The sequence below is a fragment of the Zalophus californianus genome, chromosome 7 (genome assembly GCF_009762305.2).
Source record: "Zalophus californianus isolate mZalCal1 chromosome 7, mZalCal1.pri.v2, whole genome shotgun sequence".
NCBI classification, from domain to species: Eukaryota; Metazoa; Chordata; class Mammalia; order Carnivora; family Otariidae; genus Zalophus; species Zalophus californianus.
In genome coordinates, this window is record NC_045601.1 from 78,035,771 (window position 1) to 78,055,932 (window position 20,162).

At 37.3% G+C, this 20,162-nt stretch overlaps 1 protein-coding gene across 1 annotated transcript in view; it reads right to left on the reverse strand.

The window, feature by feature from the left end:
• Positions 1 to 2,338: 2,338 nt before the first annotated feature.
• Positions 2,339 to 20,162, reverse strand: part of SH3BGRL2 (SH3 domain binding glutamate rich protein like 2) — a 63,976-nt gene continuing 46,152 nt past the window's right edge. The window contains exons 4-5 of the mRNA XM_027604051.2: positions 8,385 to 8,465; positions 2,339 to 5,364 (exon numbers count right to left, since the gene is read on the reverse strand). Coding sequence (XP_027459852.1) covers positions 5,353 to 5,364; positions 8,385 to 8,465 — 93 coding nt within the window. The 3' untranslated portion in view covers positions 2,339 to 5,352. The remainder of the gene's footprint in view (positions 5,365 to 8,384; positions 8,466 to 20,162) is intronic.

Genomic DNA, 20,162 nt, shown 5'->3' on the forward strand with positions numbered 1-20,162 from the left:
CACCAGTCAGTTCACACACATGAAAACATGCTATCGGCACAGCACACTGGATTATATTCGCAGACTACAGATCTAGCTCATTCAGCTTAAGGATTATTTAATTACGAGTATAGGTTCAAAACAATCTCCTATGACTTAAGTGAACTTTTTTCATGTCCTTTTCAGTGTAACATCATTTTGTCCTTGTGTGAGTCTATGACATGTTGGTAAACTAAGGAAATGTGCATATATAAACATGTAGTCTATATAAAGATTTCCTTTCGATAAAATTTTATAGCAGAAAACCAAATGTGACAATCTCCTACCAAATAACTAGAATTGATGAGCCTTAAAATAGCTTCAAAGAAAGAACCCTGCTAGAGCATAGAGGGTTTTCCAAAGTACATCTTCTCTGGGATAATATGCTGACAAGCTGAAAATCAGCACACAGTAAGAACACACAATATATGCATTTAACTTTATTTTCTCCAAATAGAAGAAAGTTTCACATGCTTTTCATACTTCTGGAAATTGCTTCAGAAGATTTTTCTACTCTAAATATAGTTTCTCTTTAATAGTTAAATAAGCATTAACCGATAAAAAGTTAAGTATTAAGAACTTTAAAAATTAATAATTAAAAAACAGAACAATAGAAAAAAAGGTAAGAGACACAAAGAAGAATTTCCAAATTCCTACTTAGGAATTACCATAATAAAACATGTTCAATTTATTAGTAATCAAATATGTGCAAAATGAAACCAGAATGAGATACCATTTTACATTTCTCGGCTTGGCAAAAATTTGATTCTGATGATCCCGAACGTTGGCGAGGATCTAGAGTACTGAAAATTCTAGGATACCAGTTAAACTGTAAGCTGGTACCATGACTTTGGAAAACAATTTGGCCTTATCTGTTAAGAGTTGATAATGTGCTTTATTGTACGACACAGCAGTTCTATTCAAGGTATACATCCAGTCTTGGTTATGTGCACCAGAAGTCATATAAAAGAATGTTCATAGCAACACTGCCTTTTTCTATTTCAAAGAAAGATGCAGTTCAATATCCAGCGACAGAAGGGAAAAACTGTGATACAGTCATACAATGAAGTAGTACTTAGCCATGAAAATAAACCAGGACATTTGTTACAAAATGATAATGCCCAACCGCAATGAACATAAAGTGACAGAAGAATACAGTTTATATGCCACTTATTATTATTATTTAAAGTACATATGATAAAGGAGGTAAAATGATAAAGGAGAGAAAGGCTATGATCCACAGAGTTCAGGAGAGGGGCTCCCACTCTCAAACAGGGATGGGAGAGGGCCCAAGAAGAGCACTCAGTGCCTCAAAGAAAAGGCAATGAGCTGGTGGCAGGCACACAGGGGTTTATTACTCTTTATATTTTAGTGTGTGTGTATAGATGTATGCATATATATTCCATTGCATGAAATAATTTTAAAGCCTGGAAGGGTTGTAACAAACAAAGATTACACATAACGTCTCTCCGGATGACGAACGGAGCGCCACGAACTGACCTCAACTCTATCATTCATCACTCAGCAGTAACTGCTGCCCTTGATTCTGTTTTTCTCCTTCTTCAGGATAGAGACTGCTGTCCTGCTCAGACAGTACCCATTACATTCCAGGAGCTCAACACATGCTTATTGAAAGGATGACCAAACCAACCTGACCTGCATTTCTAGAAGAACTAGGAAAACTGAAAATCTGGGGTATAAGTGGGCAGTGATTACCTGGCTTGTTTGGTTTCACAATTTAGCACATTTCCTTCAGACTTACAGCCTGTTCTCTTTTATCTCCTCCTTTACCCTCCTTCGGTCTTGGTGTTTAAGGTCTGAAATAGTTCAGTGACAAGATCAGCCTCCGACTCTGCCTTCAGAAGTGTCTTCTGTTTTCAGAGAGGGCTGCCTCAAGGGGGGCCCTGCTATCTAAGGGTGGCAGCTACACTGTACTTGGGTTTTTGCACCCAATTAAGGGAACAAATCCACCAGTCCATGGCTTCGGTGTACTCAGGAAACCACAATCATCTATTGGAACCCACGAAGGGAAACAGAGATTTAATGCTTCCTTGGCCCTGGTCACTGCCTGAGAGCATTCTGTGATCACCTCCAACACACATGCAACACAGGACCACATACATGTTTGTCCCCTCTAATGGGCAAATGATCCGTCCGCGTTTTTACAACTAATCTGCAGCATTCGGGTATGAGATTCATGAGTGGGAGTATAAGTATAACATCCCAACTAAACAGGAAGGTTTCAAGCAAACACAGAACTAAAATTAGAAAAGGTATTAAGATATGGTAGGGAACAAACACTCCATTTTCAGACTATGTGTTTTCTGGAATTTATTTCTCTTTAATGCTGAATATAAAATCTGAGATTGCACCAGTACCTTTAGAGACAAACGCATACACACTGAAATCTAAAAACAATTGTGCACATCAAAGTGGGCCCTGACACTTAAGAAATGCTGTTAAATGAAAAGTATTTCTAGAAAAAGCAAAACCCTACATAGCAAAACCAAATTAAAAAAAAAACAAACAGAAAGAGGCTTTGGTACCTTTCAATAACAGAAGACAAAAATAAATTTAGTTCATTTTTAAATTCATGTAATACAAAAACAGCTAGGTGTCTGGAGAAATCTATAAAACAGAAACAAATCTAAAATATATTAGAGCCTGAGAGAGAAAAAAATCTTCCTTTTCTCCTCTTTGATTTTAACAGAACACCAGAATTTGGAAAAATAAGTATTTCCCCAACTAAATTTTCTTTTGGTCTGCATATACCTAGCAGGATGGCACTCTGTATTTTATCTAATTTTAAACTGGCATAATTTTATTTTTAGCAGCACATTTCCTTTGTCCCAATAAGCCTACTACAGGAAATAAAAATTCTGTCATGAAATGCCTTTGATATTACATCTACATCTGTAACTCCCACCTAGTTCTTTCCTAGGTTTTTAAGACTGTGAATATTCAAATCTAAAGGCAGCTAGTTAAAGAAAGGAACAGGAAATCATTACATGTTTGGAATTTAGCTGGTAAAACAGTACAAGGAAAAAGAGACAGCATTCTCTAAACACAATGTGTTCCCAGAGGGCAAAATGTCAGTACTCTGCAGAGCCTGGGTATTGCAGCAAATGCCACACAGTGTGCTTCTACCTCACTCATAACAAGCACAGTACCAGCCAGGGCTGGTCTCTCCTATTTCTATGCTGATTTTAAAATAATGATAATAATAATAATGAGCTGAGGGGAAGACGATGTGCGACTGGTAGCAATTTAGCAAAATCATCCATCTAGTCTGTTTAGAAGAACCATTCTGGTCCTACGATAACCACAGTAATGCAAAAGCTTTAAGATGAACAAATCTGAACAGCTATCTTTGTCTAGCAAGTATCATGTTGATCCCCCAACCCCAGAATTTAACTTGCAAGGCCTCAATCTTACCAAGTTGGCTCTTGGTGCTCATCAGCAAGAGCAGATTAAATGTAAGTTAGATCACTGTAGCATTAAATTTTTAAAATTGTTGTATCTGCAAATGAAATTCTAAGTCTTATCAGAAGACACATTTACTCAAACACAATATCCAGTTCAAAGTAAAAGTTTCCTGGATAGTCCCTGGGATTTCTCAAATGGAATTTGACCTGGATCTTATTTAATGCCAACTAAGCAGTAATACCCATGATTTCACAACAGCTTTCCTTGGAGAGAAAACTGTGGATCATGTATCGGTTCCAGTCAAGTTGAAATCTGTGGCATGTTCTTCCTCTGGTTGTAGTCCTGGGCTGCAAATCTCAGGCTGGGATTTCAGCGTCCGCATCCGACCAGTCCTTCAGAGCGGTCGGCATTTACTTAGTGGAGGGTGAGAGAACACGGGGGACAGGGCTTTCTTTCTTATGTCCTTTCAATTTCTTACATCCTGCTCAGCATCTGAACGGCAGGTCCAGTATCAAGATGCTGAGAAAAGCAGAATATTTTAGGCAACCCTCTAAGAATTTATCCTATTCAGGACTGTTTATGTATGGCAACTACACACTCTAAAGACCATAAGCAGGGACAAGGATGGAGAAAAGTAGTCTCTGCCCGAAGGAAGTCGACATGTTCAGCATCTGGTCCAAAGGGAGTAGAGATTCTGCGTGCCAAGTACAATTCAGAGATATTCTCTGACAGCCCCTTTCTCATATACACTGCTCTGAAAGCTCACCGGTATCCATGTATAGAATGGGAACATGTATCTGCAGTACTCTGAAAAATCTGGGACTGTACATTGGCCAGAAATAAGAGCAAGCCGTTAGAGGTCCGGTGAAAAGCAACCGAGGAAAAAAAATGAAACTGTACCCCAATATTAGTATCTTTTCATATGCCTCATCAAGGGCTCACAAAAGATATCTAACCAAGATCTTCCTTTCTCAAAAAAAAAAAATATATATATATATATAATCCATTCACAAAATAGAATAAGCACCTGTTAGGGAAGCTGCATTTAAAAATATGTTACTTGTGCATAAATAAGTTGCTAGAGCTGAAAATCCCTTCAGATAGGAGTCAGATCATTTCCCTCTAAATTTACTATTTAATTAGTTCACCTCCTAAAATATACCTTTTACGTTGTCTTTTACATTTAAATGAAACTTTTCCCTTGCAAGAGATGAAGAACGCTTTCTTTTCCAAAACACCAACTATTTTTATCCCTGTAACTTGGTCCTGATCACACATGTTGCGACAGTGATTTTTGGAAACATCTGTAGGAGTCTGGAGGATTTATGGAAATAAGAGTGTCCACTGCCAAAGGAGGCTAGAACATCTTTTTCTATAGGTGCTATTACAAAGCACTAGAATAGTGATGGTTGTGACTTTTGCAGCAAAAATCTTCAGCCCTTTGTCAACCAGCATTGCTTTTTTTCTGTCTGATCAAAAGATTCTAATAGTCCGGCAAACTAATTTCAAGGATACAACCCAGGCTGCTTAAAGAGAGGCAGGTCTGAGCAATACTGGCATCAGCTACAACCTAGGGCAGATCCAACATTTTCTTTCCAATAGTGCTACCCATTTATCTTTTAGTCATTAAGGAAGCACACCTGTAACAGGTTAGAGTACCTCCAGGTGAATGAGGCAACTGCAGGCAACCCTGAAAATAAGAAAAAAACCACCACAGTCCTGATTTGGTTTAAAGCAATCATGCAATCCCATTATACCCATGTCTTCCAAAAACACCTTTTCCATGGCAAGCAAAGTTACTGATGATGCACGTGGCTTTAGTCACAGTGACGCATTAGGTAAGCAGGTGTGTGCTGAGTACCAGGGGGCACTCCAAAATGCATCTCCGTTATCTTCCACTTGTCTTCTCTAAGGTTCTGCCTATTAATTCAAAAAAAGAAAAAAAAAAAAAAAGGTCAGCTGTTGCATTGGGTTGACAAGAAAATTCAGCCTGGCGATGGTACTTTAAATGTCAGGAATGGAGATGTTGGAAATCACAATAAATCACCCCCATGTGATTGATGACAGCAAATCCTAGGTTTCAGGAGCAGCACAGATTTCAATCATAGCCACCCAACCTGCCAAATGTCAAAGTGGAAAGGAAGCCACATGTTTCCAATGACTGTTGAGACCCCTCTCAGAGGCACTGTTCCCCTCGTACCCAGGCGAGTGGGGTGTGTGTAGGTACTTCACTTGGGGCCTATGGAGGGCAACCAGAGCTGAAGAACAGCACCAGTATGGCCAAAATTCTTGGTAAATAAGCTGCTGCCCCAATTCCCCCAGGGCCACCTCTGGTCCTCCTCCCAGGAAAGCTCCATGTTTCAGCCACTAAACAGATACCTGCCATGGCGGGGTTTGGAGGGGGGTACTTCCGAGACATGCTCAAGCTAGCTCTGGCTGGTCAGTGCCCAGGATCTACTAGCTGTTACAGTATTTCGAATATCACCCCTGAAAGGCAGGGATCCCAAAGCAGAAACTTCTGCTCCAGGCCCTGATTTAAGTCTAACTAAACAACAAACTTGATGATTTTCTACCTGAAAATTATTGGTGAAAAGGCCTCCTTTTCTCTTAGGTATGTACCATGGTGGGTTGGCTTCTACTGGCTCCAACCAGCCAAAGGAGGAAGTGGGCTCCCCCAGGATTTCCATACTTTCAATTTCTTGAGAAAAGTGAGAAATCTGTATTTTAAATATTAGCAACCCATTTAAATTCTTTTCAAAGTTCTGTGTAGGAGAGATGCATCCAGAGCCAATGTGGCCTATAGGCCACCATTTGGTGACCTCTTATCTTCCTCTGCCCTGTCCATTTTTGAGAACTGCCCAGAGTCTACCTTATACCTGGGCCTGTTGGGCTTGTGAACGCTCTTCTACCATCTCTCTACTCTCTCCTCACTGTGTATGAGCAATTACAGATGCTAATGGTGTTTATATGTTCGTTGGCAGGCTTTCTAGCCCTATTGTTTATGTACGTATACTGCAGAGAGTGAGGGAAAGGAAAGGAGAAAAGGGGGCTTCCATCTTTTAGTACGTTATACATGTGAATACTCTGTCTAGGCCTTTGAGTGTGGATTGTGGATACATACTACCAAGGTAAAAAAATTAGTAAGTGGGGGGGGAGGGGAAGCTGAATTGCTCTTAAACATATTTTCACCTTTCTCCTATGCAAAGTGTTAGTTGCTATTAACCCTTACAGCCCTGAATGATTCATGAGAGGGGGTTGCACAAACACTCTGGCACCAAGGACTTCCACTCTGGTTCCACTGACTTAGGGGCTGGAATATGGTGCGCTGAATGGGTGGGGTTGCCCAGAGCTTTAATGCCCTTGGAATGGTCTACTGAAATCAAGTAGTTGTCAGTGGCATCAGAAGACCAACTTTAATACTGTGACCACAAGTCATGTGAAAATGCATATTTTATGGATTATAGGCTTCCTGGGAAATTTATGAGAGAATAAATATTTTTAAAGAGTAAAAAAATCAGCCTTCAGAGTCTCTAAGGAATCTACATCTTCAGGGAAAAATGAGAACAAAGATGGCAAGCACACAGTATTTTTTTTTTTAAGGTTTTTGCATAGATATGATGTCCACTAGATTTATGCATCCTTTAGATTACTCCTACCCATGTTTTTTCCAGGTCTTTGAAGATAAATCTGGATTGTTTAATATCTTTGGATGAAATATGTTATAAAAATACTACAATTTTCCTAACAAGTATTCCAATGTTCCATCTTTATAAAAATAGTTGTAAGAACCTTTAAATATTATATGTGTGGGTTTTGCCACTGTTTAAAACATATGCATGGAAACCACCCACAACCATCTGTGGACTTAGTAATGTAAAAACAAAGCAAGATTTCACATCAGCTATGAACTGCGGGTGCTGGTGTATAATTTATTTTATTGATAGTCTCTGCTTTCCTCCCATAGGTGTTCCAGAAATGGTACAGATCCTTAGTCTCAAAAGACCTATTGCTGACAGACATCAAAGTACCCAGTAATGTACTTTCATTTCAATTCAGTGTTAAAAATAGATACTTTAGAATTCAGTTTCAATTTGAAATATAGCCAAAACCTCAACTGCCTTGTATATAAAGATAACAAGAAAATACCCCCAAAAAAGTTAATATGCTTATCTCTGGGTGGTGGAATTTTATTTTCTACTGATTTTTATTTTCTACTCTATACTTTGGTATTTTCCTAAATGAACCTTTCCTAAATAAGGCTACTTTCATAATCAGAAGAAAATAATATTTTTAAAGGGGAAAATAATCAAAATATTACCTTATTTAATAAAGAAATTCTGTTTTTATTTTGAAAGTGAATCTATATGCTTCACAAACTTGTAATAATACATATAACTTCTGGTCTAAATATTAGAAAAGCTTGAGCCTTTTATGTTCCATCAAAGACATATAACATAATAAAGTAGCTTCAAAAAACATTTTGATTTAGTTTAGGAATTATAGTGTTTTTTTTCAAGGTTGACCATTTATTATTACAGACCATCTCCCTTCCAATGTAAAGGAATTAAATGTGCAAAAAACCTTAAAGATATGGCTTTGATTCTGCTATTTCAAAAAATGTAAAGTAATGTAAACTTGCACTTTAAAACAGAAAGCACGTACTACCTTAAATTCTTCTTGGAAGAAGGGGGGGTGTAGATTTTAAATAAAATAAATGATAGATAAAAACAAACTCTAATATACAACAACTGAAAATTGGAGGAAAATACCCTGGGCTTCTTTGTGCATTTTTACAGCGGGCAGTCACTGACTGTGCATTTGAGCGAGTGAAATTTAAAAATTTAGGAGACTTACACATGCATTCCTCTAACACCTTCAATCTCAACCCCTAGAGACAATTCAAGAAAGATGAATTTTAAAACAAGAAAAGATTTACCTACCTTTGATGCCAATCGTGGTTTCAGGCCTAAGAATGAATAGACCGTGTTGCTTTCCTTTGCTTCAAAAAAACTGTCATAATCCTAGAAAAAAGAGGAAGAGAAAAGAAAAAAAAAAGCAAACAATTATCAGTATTTGGTGCTTTTGAAAAATTCTTTATGGAAACAAGAAAATGTACCATTGCAACATGCAGGCCAGGGAAGGGCTACATAAATCTACTGGATTTGCTCTGCTTGAGCATAAAAATTTCTCTGAGGATGACGATGCGTGTACCATGTTTTTAATGCAAGGCCTGTGATAGGATTAAAATGTAAAACACTGACAAGACCAGTGAAATCGGAACACGTTCCCTTTCCCTCTTGGGCCAAACTAACATTTATTTGTGTGAAATCACTGTGATCAAAGATTTTACTTCTAGTGCTTCAATATGAAAGGCTGACTCCCAATTCCATTCTTTGTATTTTGTTATCTAGGGATTTAAAAAAAAAAAAAATCACTGGGTAAACAGAAAGCCATAAAAGTCTCCATGTGTCAGTACAAGTGCTTCTATTCTGCTTTTGAAGTTTTCCACATTATTTCAGACTATGTCTTCAGAGAGAATAAAAAGATCAAATAAACCTAGAGGAAACTATATCCTCTGTAACATTTATCTTTGCCTCAGACACAGAATCATTTTTTTCTTCCCACTTTCACAAGAGAGACCAACAAGGAATTCTGGTCAATGTGTTCATCAATTGTTTCTTTTCAAATGTTTGCCTAGATATAACTCTATGGTTTCTAAGTTGAGGTAGAGCAGTCTTAAAATTTGGTAGAAGTCCCTTTGATCACTTTATCTGAAGGATAAATCCGAAGGATAAATGTAAGCAGACACTGATCAAAATCATTTGTAGCCATTTGCTCTGTGCCAGGTGCCTTATAATCAGTACTTCATTTAATCCCCACCACAGACCACCAGGTTGGAGACTGGTTTGGAGCAAAAAAATATTTTGCCCAAGCTTAACAGGCAATCCGTGAAAGAGCTAAGATTTGGGGCCAATTCTCATTGACATTGAAATTAATGCTTTTTGGACTCTGTGATGCTTCTTGGCCAAGAGGAAACCAGGTATGGGGCACCCTGTATATCAGTCACTGAGCCCCAATGAATCCGCTGCTGAGCTGAGCCAATGGCAGCACAAATATTTTTGAAACCTGTCTAGGAATCTAAATGAGAGTCCATGACTTAGAGAATGGAGATTTGCTTCTGGCAAAGGATGCCTCAATGATGAAAAAATCTTTAAGTTATTTCACTCTGTATAGAGACTCTCTTGTTCAAATGCTTTAGCAAGTTGAGTCTCATGTGGTTTTGAAGGTAGCTTGATTTTAATTCACAATCATCTCAGCCTCGGGCCTTCAACTCCCTGCTCCTTCCATAGATCTTCAGGTGGTAGCTCCCTCTGCAATTTAGGAGCAGGCCTAATACGGTGCACCACCAGAGAGAGCCTTCTTGACCTGACGAGAAGGAGCAACCATCTGAAGAGGGAGGCTCAGCAGAAAACGTACTTCAAAAATGGCCTTTTAACCTTTTAAGCTGAAATCTGAAGGGGGAGAAGAGTTGACCAAGCAAAGGGATGGGACAGGGGCATTCAGGACAGAAAACAGCACTGATGAAGAGGGAAGCTGGCAAGTTTGACAGGGACAAGCATATGCCAGACTGTATCAAACCAAGAAAGAGATTTGAATTTTATCTTAAGTACAAAAGGAAATCATGTACAGGTTCTGAGCAAGGGAGCAGAATGAGCTAGTTTCCCTTAAGAAAATATTTAAGTTAGGGGCACCTGGGTGGCTCAGTCAGTTAAGCATCCACCTCTCTTGATTTTGGCGCAGGTCATGATCTCAGGGTCCTGGGATCGAGCCCCACATTGCACTCCATGCTCGGGGTGGGGGGGTCTGCTAGAGATTCTCTCCCTTGCCCTCTGCCCCTCTCCCCTGCTCACGTGTGCACTCTCTAAATAAATGGATAAAATCTTAAAAAAAAAAAAAAAGAAAGGAAGGAAGGAAGGAAGAAAGAAAATAGCTAAGTTAACTGTGTGGAGAATGGCTGAGACAGGCCAACGAGAAGAAAAGCAGGGAGACAAGTCAAAAGAGTATTGTGGTAATCCAGGTAAGATGGTGGCAGCCTGAACACGACCAATGATAATGGACACAGAGAAAAGTAGACAGACTGAAGATAGATTGTGGAGGAAGAATGGATCATACTCAACTGTGGAACTGACCTTTGTAACTTGACAGAAAAGACAAGAGAAAAAGCAGATGTGAGAGGAAGGCTGAAGCTGTTTCAAAATGTTCAGTTGGAGCAACTGTATGAGACATCTAACTGAAGAAGATACCAACTGGGCAGCTGGAAGTTTCTAGTGACTCTAGGCTATTACAGATTTCATACAATTTTATGGAAAATTTTACAGTTTTTTATAAGAAAAACTATGTCACAAATAATACAGGTCTAACAGAATTTAGGCAAAATCCTATGAACTGAAAATGTTGTTACAAATATTCTTTGCAACAAAGGTATTTCCAAATAGTTGAACGCCATTTCACTGATCTGGGTTCAAGAAATAATCCTGTTCAATGCCTACTTTCTCAGCCTTTAACATCACTATGGCTAGGGGGCTTCTTACCTGAATATTGAATTGGATCCTCCCAACAGTTTAAGAAATTGTCACTTCAGGTAATTAACTCCTTTCAAAGCAACGTATATAAGATTTGGTAATTAACTTTAAAAGTGGAATAATTTAAAGTCATTAATTTTTAAAAATGAATGTTAGACTAGTACCTGACACACACCAGGTTACCAATATTTGTCAAGTGGATGAATGAGTTGTGTTTGCCAATTAATGACTGATGTGTCATGTTTTGGTAATCTCATGCTAGTAACATAATCTGAGTAACGGGTTTTTAAAAATTAAAAGAAAAAATTTATTTTTTGATATTTAAAAGTCTGATGAATCTCAAAGTGTAAAAGGTTTTGTTATTTTTTTGTCATATTTAGGCAAAGAGTAGGTGGTCGATAATTTAAAATCTAGGATTTCTTACTAGTTAATACCTCCTTTTAGAGATAATAAATAGTATGACTGAAATAATTTAAGTGTAAAATTGTATTAGAAATTTTAAAATCACATCCTATTAAGATGTAAGTTCTTATGGCCTTAAGCATTCCCCAATAAAAGAGAAAGATCTGTTTTCTTATCAAGTTCATTTCACTTATCAGGCTTCTATTTTTAAAAATATATCAAGGTTTCTACTGCAAAGGTTAAAAGCATTGTATTTTAAAAACTCACTATAAAGCTTCAAAATAGGCTTGACGAATTCCTTATAGTCAAAGACACTCTCTCTGAAGTGTCCGTAAATACACATCTGCAAATTATACATTTCAGCACAATCAACCTTCTGTAACTATACAATATAATGATCAGTTAATATTACCTTTGGAGAAGAGAACAAATATACAAGGCATATTCAAGATAAAATTGCCCAGTTTCAGAAGCTGGTACATTTGTATTACATATAAGACAAAAGATGAAAACTCACTTTGTTTCTAGTGCTATGAAAAGAGAAATTTCTGGACTACGTAGGTATCAACATAACTGAGCACTATTACTAATGGAACATCTATCTAACTGTTGCAGTTTTAAGAAAAATAAAGCAAGCTGAACAGCCGTTAAGAAGGAAAAAACAAAAGCTTCTGTCACCTATACTTCTGTTTGCGTTCAAGTGAAGACCAGTGTCAGAAAATTTATAAGCTCATGATAAAATCTACAACAGGTAAAGTGTACAATAGCCTCATTCTTCCACAGAACTCACGTAAGCACATTACCCGTACACCATGATGAGACTATTATGGACTAGACAAGCATTTGAGACAAAGACCTTGAAGTTCTTTGCCCTTTCAGTGTTCCCTAGGAGAACCGTGAGGAAAACCCACAGCAGCCACGCTGCTACGCTGCATCGCTTCCCACACTACGTCAATGAGAATTAAGTGACAGACCCGTATTATTTCTACATGCCAAGGGCATATCCAAACAGGAGGCTGTGGAGAATAAAAACAATACATGGCTTATAAGGAAATGGTGGCAGCAATCGGTCCTAGCTGAGCCAAAGCAAATTTGGTTTACCCAAAAGAAGAAAAAAAAATCTTAAATTCTTTCTAAGATGACCAGTGTTACTGCTGCTGCAGCTAAAAAAATGAGCAGAGGCTCCTTCTTAAAATTTTTCAAGCCTGAGGGTAGCCTCTGAGCAGAGTATCTTGATGCAGTGGTTAAAGACCATGAATGCTATGTTCTATTTTATAAAATCTTGGTATAGAAGGAAAAAATAGTTGACAGTTCCAATCTTGGTAGGGTATGTAAGATGTATTTTTCTGAAACAGCTTCATTCAGCAATTTCTATGCCAAACACCAAAAATATGGGTAAGCCCAAAGCTGAGGATTTTAAATTCCTAATTCCTGTTTAACATTTCTGACCATGCTGGTACAAGATGGCAGAGCAAGCACATGTATCTACCCAAGCACCAAATGAAATTGAATGGAAAAAAAAAATTTTGTGTTAAACATAGGAAAAGGAACCAGCAATAACATTTTAGGAAATACCCAGAGTAGTTAAGAGGCTAAAATTAATTAAGAGAATCTCGTGGATATTTACATTTATGTCATTCTCCTTTAAGCCACAGGGATTTAGTAAAATAGGATAATATACCCCCCTCTATGACTGCGCACACAACTAAACAGCTCTATAGAGATTAGCATTTATAGGTTTATAACAAAATAAATGTTTATATATTATATTTTATAATAATTATTACAGTCACAGAGGAGAATGTGATGTATAAACTTTAGCAATGCTGTGTGTGTGAATCAACATGGGGGAGAAATGAGAGAAGCTATTAAGAATGCAGATTTCTCTTCATCTTTCAAAGAAAAACGTGCTGTCTAAAGCTTTAAATCCAGGAATATAGGCGCAGACTGATGATAACTAAGAAAACTACAAAGCAGAACCTCACAGGAGAGGCTATCTCTTGGGAGTCCAAGGGAGGGCACAGATAGCCGGGCAGAGGAAAGTGACTTTTCACTTTTGACACTCCTCTATTGTGTTAACATTGATACTAATAACATGGCCTTAGTGTCTTAACAGTTTTGTTTTCTTTTCATTAACTCTAACTGCTTAAGGCTCAGAAAGAGAAACATTTTAACCGAAAGAAAACCTCCAGTGTGGACCCTATTTAAGATACACCATGAAACATGCAACTGAGGCAGCCTGAGCCTGTCTGGATGAAGGTTTTCAATATTCACGGCACAAGCCATCATTTTCATGAAAGACACGTCCCAGGGATTCATCACTGTAGAATACTGCAGCAAACATCTCAGTGAGGTGAAAATGGGAGATTAAACATTTATAGACGGAAGAATAAAAACTACAGTTATATAAAAGAGATAAAACCGCAAAGAATATCTAATTAAATTGTTATGCTTCTGGGCATACAGCTGATCAGCAAGTGATAAAGAGGAATTTACATCACCCCTTCCCCACCACTCGATTTTTTCCTTTCCTAGTATCTGTGAGGATGTCATATAAGATTATTTACAGTAAAACCATCTGAAGAAGATTTTCCTTGATTAGATAAGTTATCTTTTAGACAGGAGGCCTTGGAATACAAATCTTCAAATTCAAATTAAGTTTCTTAAGAAAATTCTACCTGTAGGATAGGTGATTTTCCCAATAGATTTCATTGTAAAATTTAGAAGAAGGTTCAGTGAGCTTCCTTCTTGAGACATTTAACTGACTTTTCGTAATAAAATGGGAATGCAAATGCTCAGAACTTTGACAAGGCGGGACCCAACAGAATAGGTTAGCTACCTGTTCAGCTGAAAACATCTGTGTAGCTAGTCACCCATTCACATAACCAATTTTTGGTAAGTATGTTCTGGGTTCCTAGCATTATGCAGAGACTAAGATAAATGTGCCACAGAGCCTGCTGAGGTGAACACAAGGAACCTCAGAAGGGAAAGACATGAAAAAAAAATTCTATGAGATAAAGGTCATAATAGGAATGAGGCACAGGTTTGCTGGGCTTAGGGGAGGGGCAGTGATAACCAGAGCCCTAGTTAGAGAAAGCTCAATAACAAGGCCCATTTGAATTGAGTTCTGAGAGAGAAATAGGGTGGAATTACATAGGAGACAAAAATTACAGGATTTGGTAACCAAGTGGGTATTGAGGTGAGGAAAATGAGTTTGGGGTAACTTTCAGGGCTTTGCCTTACTATCATGTAGATGATGTAGTCATTAAGCCTACATAAATAACATCCATATTTTAGAGACAGAGACAGAGCACAATCTCCCGTGAATAATGAAAATTTTAAATTTTAGCTTTCCTTTTCTTCTTTTCCTTATTGACTCCAACAACCAGAGTTCTAGTAACACAAAATTACTGCAAGTCAGGCTTCAACATAGGACAAAATTCTATGACCATGTTCTACTCCATCCTGCCAGAGGATATACTTTATTTTCACAGAGGAGACTTGGAAATCAGCTAATCCTGTGTTTCTCAAATGTGACCACTAAAGAACTCTGGGAGGTGGAGGCAACATTGGACCATCTAGAAGGGGAGTAAACTATGGAGGGGGCCTCTGAGTAAGCATGGTTTGACATTCTTAAATGGTTAGAAAACAAAACAGAAAACCAAAAAAAAAAAAAAAAAGAAGATGTAGCAGAGAATTGGTGGTCTGAAAAGACTGAAGTATTTGCCAGGTGGTCCAACCCTTGATCTAGAACACTGGAGGATACATTTTGAGGTAGCCCCTGTAAAAGTGAAATTTCTTTGAAGCCTTGTTCAATCTAAAAATTCATGGAAATCAGGCATCCTGCCCCATAATATACCAGTGTTTCTTTGGCTATTAAAAAATGTTTTGCAATGTACTCAAAATCTTCAAGCCAAATGCTGCTTTGGGCAGATAGGCAATCTTTATTCTATGACTTTGGGCACCCCTGAGCCCTGAGAAACTCAACTTGTTTTAACTTTTACTAGTTTTCATTTCACCAAGTGATTTTTTTTCTTCACCTTGAACCCAGATTCTGGGGCCACCAACAATAACCCTTCATATCTTGATAACAGTACACCCCAAAATATTTTTGTTATTTGACAGAAGACTCTTAAGGAAAGAAAGAAAAATGACCCTAAGGGTAAGAAAAAGAGTGGAAGGGCTTAAATGACAATGTACTTTATGAAATAACATTCAATTTAATGCATTCTTCAAAACAGCTTGCCAGTTGCAAACTATTATTTCAAGTGACTGGAAACAAACTAAACAGCCCACACTGAGGGAATGATTAAGTTAATTATAATAATCCACCCAAGGGAAGAAGATGCAACTTCTAAAAAATAAGCTTAAGGACATGGAAACTATTTTTGTTAGAGAACAAAGCAGGGTACAAAATGGTATATATAGTATGATCAACAAATGTGATTTTAAAAATTTAAATCAACTTGTAAGAAAAGATAATATGCATAGACCAAATGTTTGCAGTTGTATTTGAAGGGTAGTATTTATTGTTCCCCCTTTCTCATTCTCATTTTTCAAATATTCTCTACTTCCATATTCATTTTAGTGCTGGGGAAAAAAGAAAGAGCAACAATAATAATGTTGGATAACCAATTCAGTATGAAAATCTCTTTAAATATCTCTTTTTAAGATTTTATTTATTTATTTGAGATAGAGAGTGAGAGAGTGCGCATGAGATGGGGGACAGACGGAGGAGGAGCAGGGGACCTGACTCAGGGCTTCGTTCCAGGACCCTGGATCATGACCTAAGCCAAAGGCAGATGCTTAACTGACTGCCTCACCCAGGCACCCCATCTTTAAATATCTCTTTCCAACAACTTCTTATGAGACTTTTGGCTGAAAATCATTTCTTATATTTATATGGGGAGACATATATATATATATATATATATATGTATATTCAACTTCAATATATTCAAATTTAAATATATGATTTTTAAAAAATAAAAATATGTATGAATCAGGGACTTGAAAACTGATAATTAAGGGAGTTGGTTCTGCATGCTTCAAAAAGATGCCCAAACATACTTAAAATGTATTATCCCAAGACAATCTTCTCAAAAGTCTTACATAAATACTGCACTTGGAAACAATACAACTACATACATTTAGGTGTTCTGTGGTGTGCTTCTGAGCCTCCACCAATGGTTAGAAGACACTAACACATCTCCTTGTCTCCTTTGATGGGAAAGAAAGAATAGAAGAGGAGAGGCCACAAGGAACCACTGCTGTCTTTCTGCATGTCCTTGAGATCAATCTAACCCATCTCTAGTCTACTTTCAGGCTCTAATTAACCAAGGTAATATGGGGAAAGGCAGTCAGAGTTGGCCCCCAAGTCATTACTTAAACCAAACTCATCAACAGCTTTAATATAATCTTGATTGATTAGCAGTAGACCCAATGCTTGGGTATAAATTTAACATTCTACAACTATCACCTAAAGTACCAAAATAGTAATTCAATAGTTTTAAAATATAAACAATCTTGTAAGGTGCCCCATGGAAAATGATCAAAATGGTTATTTTTCTATAAAAATATTCTCATCTATCTCTCAGCAAACTGTCATCTCTTCCTTGTAAGACAGGACTTATATGAGTAACTCCAGCCACATATTCTACCTCACCCCATCTCTTCTCACCATTATCCAATGGCCAATTCTGAGTATTGGCACCAACTTGTCTTGACTATCTAAATGGTCACTATCTTCTCCCCTTTTGATGGTTAGTCCACAAACTGGTTAATGTGAACCCAGTTAAATGAAATTTGGTTGTATTCCCATTTCTAACTACATTTTTTAATAAAATAATTAATAAATTCAACAAAGTCACAGGACCAAAAAGCAACATATAAAGATCACCTGTGTCTCTATACATGAATAAATAAACAATTGGGAAAGGAAATTTAAAAAATAATTCTATTTACAATACCAAAAGAGTAAAACACTTAGGTGTAAATCTAACTAAGGAGGTTAAAGACTGTATATTAAAAACTATGAAACAATGCTGAAAGAAACGAATAGAGACACATATCAATGGAAAGACATCCCATGTTCATGGATTAGATGATTTAATATTGTTAAGATGTCAATACTACCCAAAACTATCTAAAGATTCAACATAATCCCTATCAAAATCCCAAGAGCATTTTTTGCAAAAATAGAAAAAAAAATACTAAAATTTACGTGGAATCTCAAGGGACCCCGAATAGCCAAAACAAGTTTGAAAAAGGACGAAGTTGGGAGGATTCACATTTCCTGATTTCAAAACATATTACAAAGCTACAGTAATCAAAACAGTGTGGTACTGGCATAAAGATAGACACAGGGACCACTGTAACTGAATAGAGTCCAAAAAATAAACCCTCATGTATATGATCAAATGATCTTCAACAAAGGTGCCAAGACCACTCACTGGGGACAGGACAGTTTCTTCAACACATAGTGCTAGGAAAACTGGATATCCACATGCAAATGAATGAAGTTGAACCCTTATCTTATACCACATACAGAAAGTAACTACAAATGAATTAAAGACTAAATATAAGACCCAAAACTATAAAACTTCTAGAAGAAAACATAAGAGGAAAGCTTCATGACACTGTATTTGGCAAGTAATGATTTCTTAGCTATGACTCCAAAAGCACAATCAACAGAAGCAAAAACAGACAAATGGGGACTACATCAAATTTTAAAACTTTGTTCATCAGAGAAATATAACCAACAGAGTGAAAGGCAACCTAAGAATGGGAGAAAATATTTGCAAATTAGATATCTGCTAAGGGGTTAATATCCAGAATATACCAAGAACTCTTAAAACTCAACAACAAAAAAATCAAATAACCTGATTTAAATGGGCAAAGAATTTGAATAGACATTTCTTCAAAAATGATATACAAATGGACAGTAAGTATATGAAATACTCAAAGTCACTAACCATCAGAGAAATGCAAATCAAAATCACAGTGAGATACCACCTCACGCCTATTAGAATGGCTGCTTTCAAAACAAGATAAAACCAAAAAAGAAAAGAAAAGAACAAGTATTGGTGGGGATGTGGAGAAGTTGGAATCCTTGTGTACTGCTGATGGGACTGTAAAATGGCATAACCACTACAATGATTCTTCAAAAAATTAAAAATAGAACTACCATATGATGCAGCAATCCCACTTCTATGTATATATCCAAAACAATTGAAAGTGGAATCTCAAAGAGATATTTGCAAACCCATGTTCAAAGCAGTACCATTCACAACAGCCAAGAGGTGGAAGCAACCCAATCCATCATACTACTCCCGAATGTAGTATATACACACAATGGAAGCCTTAAAAAGAAATGAAATCTTGTCACATGCTTCAATGCTATAGGCTAAATGTTTGTATCCCCACAAAATTCATATGTCGAAATCCTGATGCCCAAACACCTTTAGGAGATGATTAGGCCATGAGGGTAGAGTCCTCAAGGACAGGATTAATGTCCTCATAAAAGAGCTCTCTTGTCCCCTTTCACTATAGAAGGACACTTCAGGAAGTTGGCAGTCTGCAATCCAGAAGAGCATCTTCATCAGAACTCAACTATGCTGTCTCCCTGATCTTAGACTTCCAGCTTCCAGAACTGTGAGAAATAAATTTCTGTTGTTTGCAAAATACCCAGTCTGTGGCATTTTGTTATAGCAGCCTTGATGGACTAAGAAATACAACAACATGGATGAACCTTGAGGACATTATACTAAGTGAAATAAGCTAGTCACAAAAGGACAGACATTATATAATTTCACTTCTATGAAGTATCTAACATAGTCAAATTCAGGGGTGGAAAGCAGAATGACTGTTATCAAGGCCGGGGAGGGGGGACAAATAGGAGTTGTTTAATGGGTATAGAGTTTCAGTTCTGCAAGATGAAAAAGTTCTGGATATCTGTTTTACAACAATGAATACTTAACACTACTCAACTATACACTTAAAAGATAGTAACTTTCACAATGTTATGTTTTTATCAAACATTTTTTAATAAAAAATAAAATAAAAACATATTTTAAAAATCCAAATCTTTTTTTTTTTTTTTTCCCCTGAATAAGGAGGAAGAAAAGAAATGAAAAGGGAGTAAATACTTTCCTTTAGTGCAGATGTGTGCATTTTCATTTCTGGTGCACTCCACACATGCCTGTTCCACAGAGAGAGAACAAAGTTTAAACCTTGAACATGAGGACCCGGAGCTTTCAGAATCCAAATCAGACACTATAAAACCCATCAGAAAAGCCTAAGGATGGTGATGTTTACCTTTAGGTTACCCATTACCTTGCTTATGGCAGGGATACTCCCAGGAAATAGCAAGAACAAACAGTCTGTGCAATTTGGGTTCTTGACTACAAATAACTCAAATGGACATTAGCAACTTAACAAGAAAGGAATTTGTGGCACTATAGTGGGAAGCTTTGAATCCACATTAAAGCTGAAGAACCAGTTTATAAGACAAATTTCTATGCCTGGGCGGCCAAGAACACACCGAGGCCACACCACAGGATCAGCCCCGTTAGGATACCTGCCATGGCTATGGCTATTCCTGACCCCAAGACCCCTGTCTAACTGATCCTGTATTGCTGCATTATCCCCTCAATGTTCAAATTCTTGGGTGAGAAGAACTGACTAGACACGCCAGGGAGCTTCCATTCAGTGGGGAATTCTTACCAACAAGCA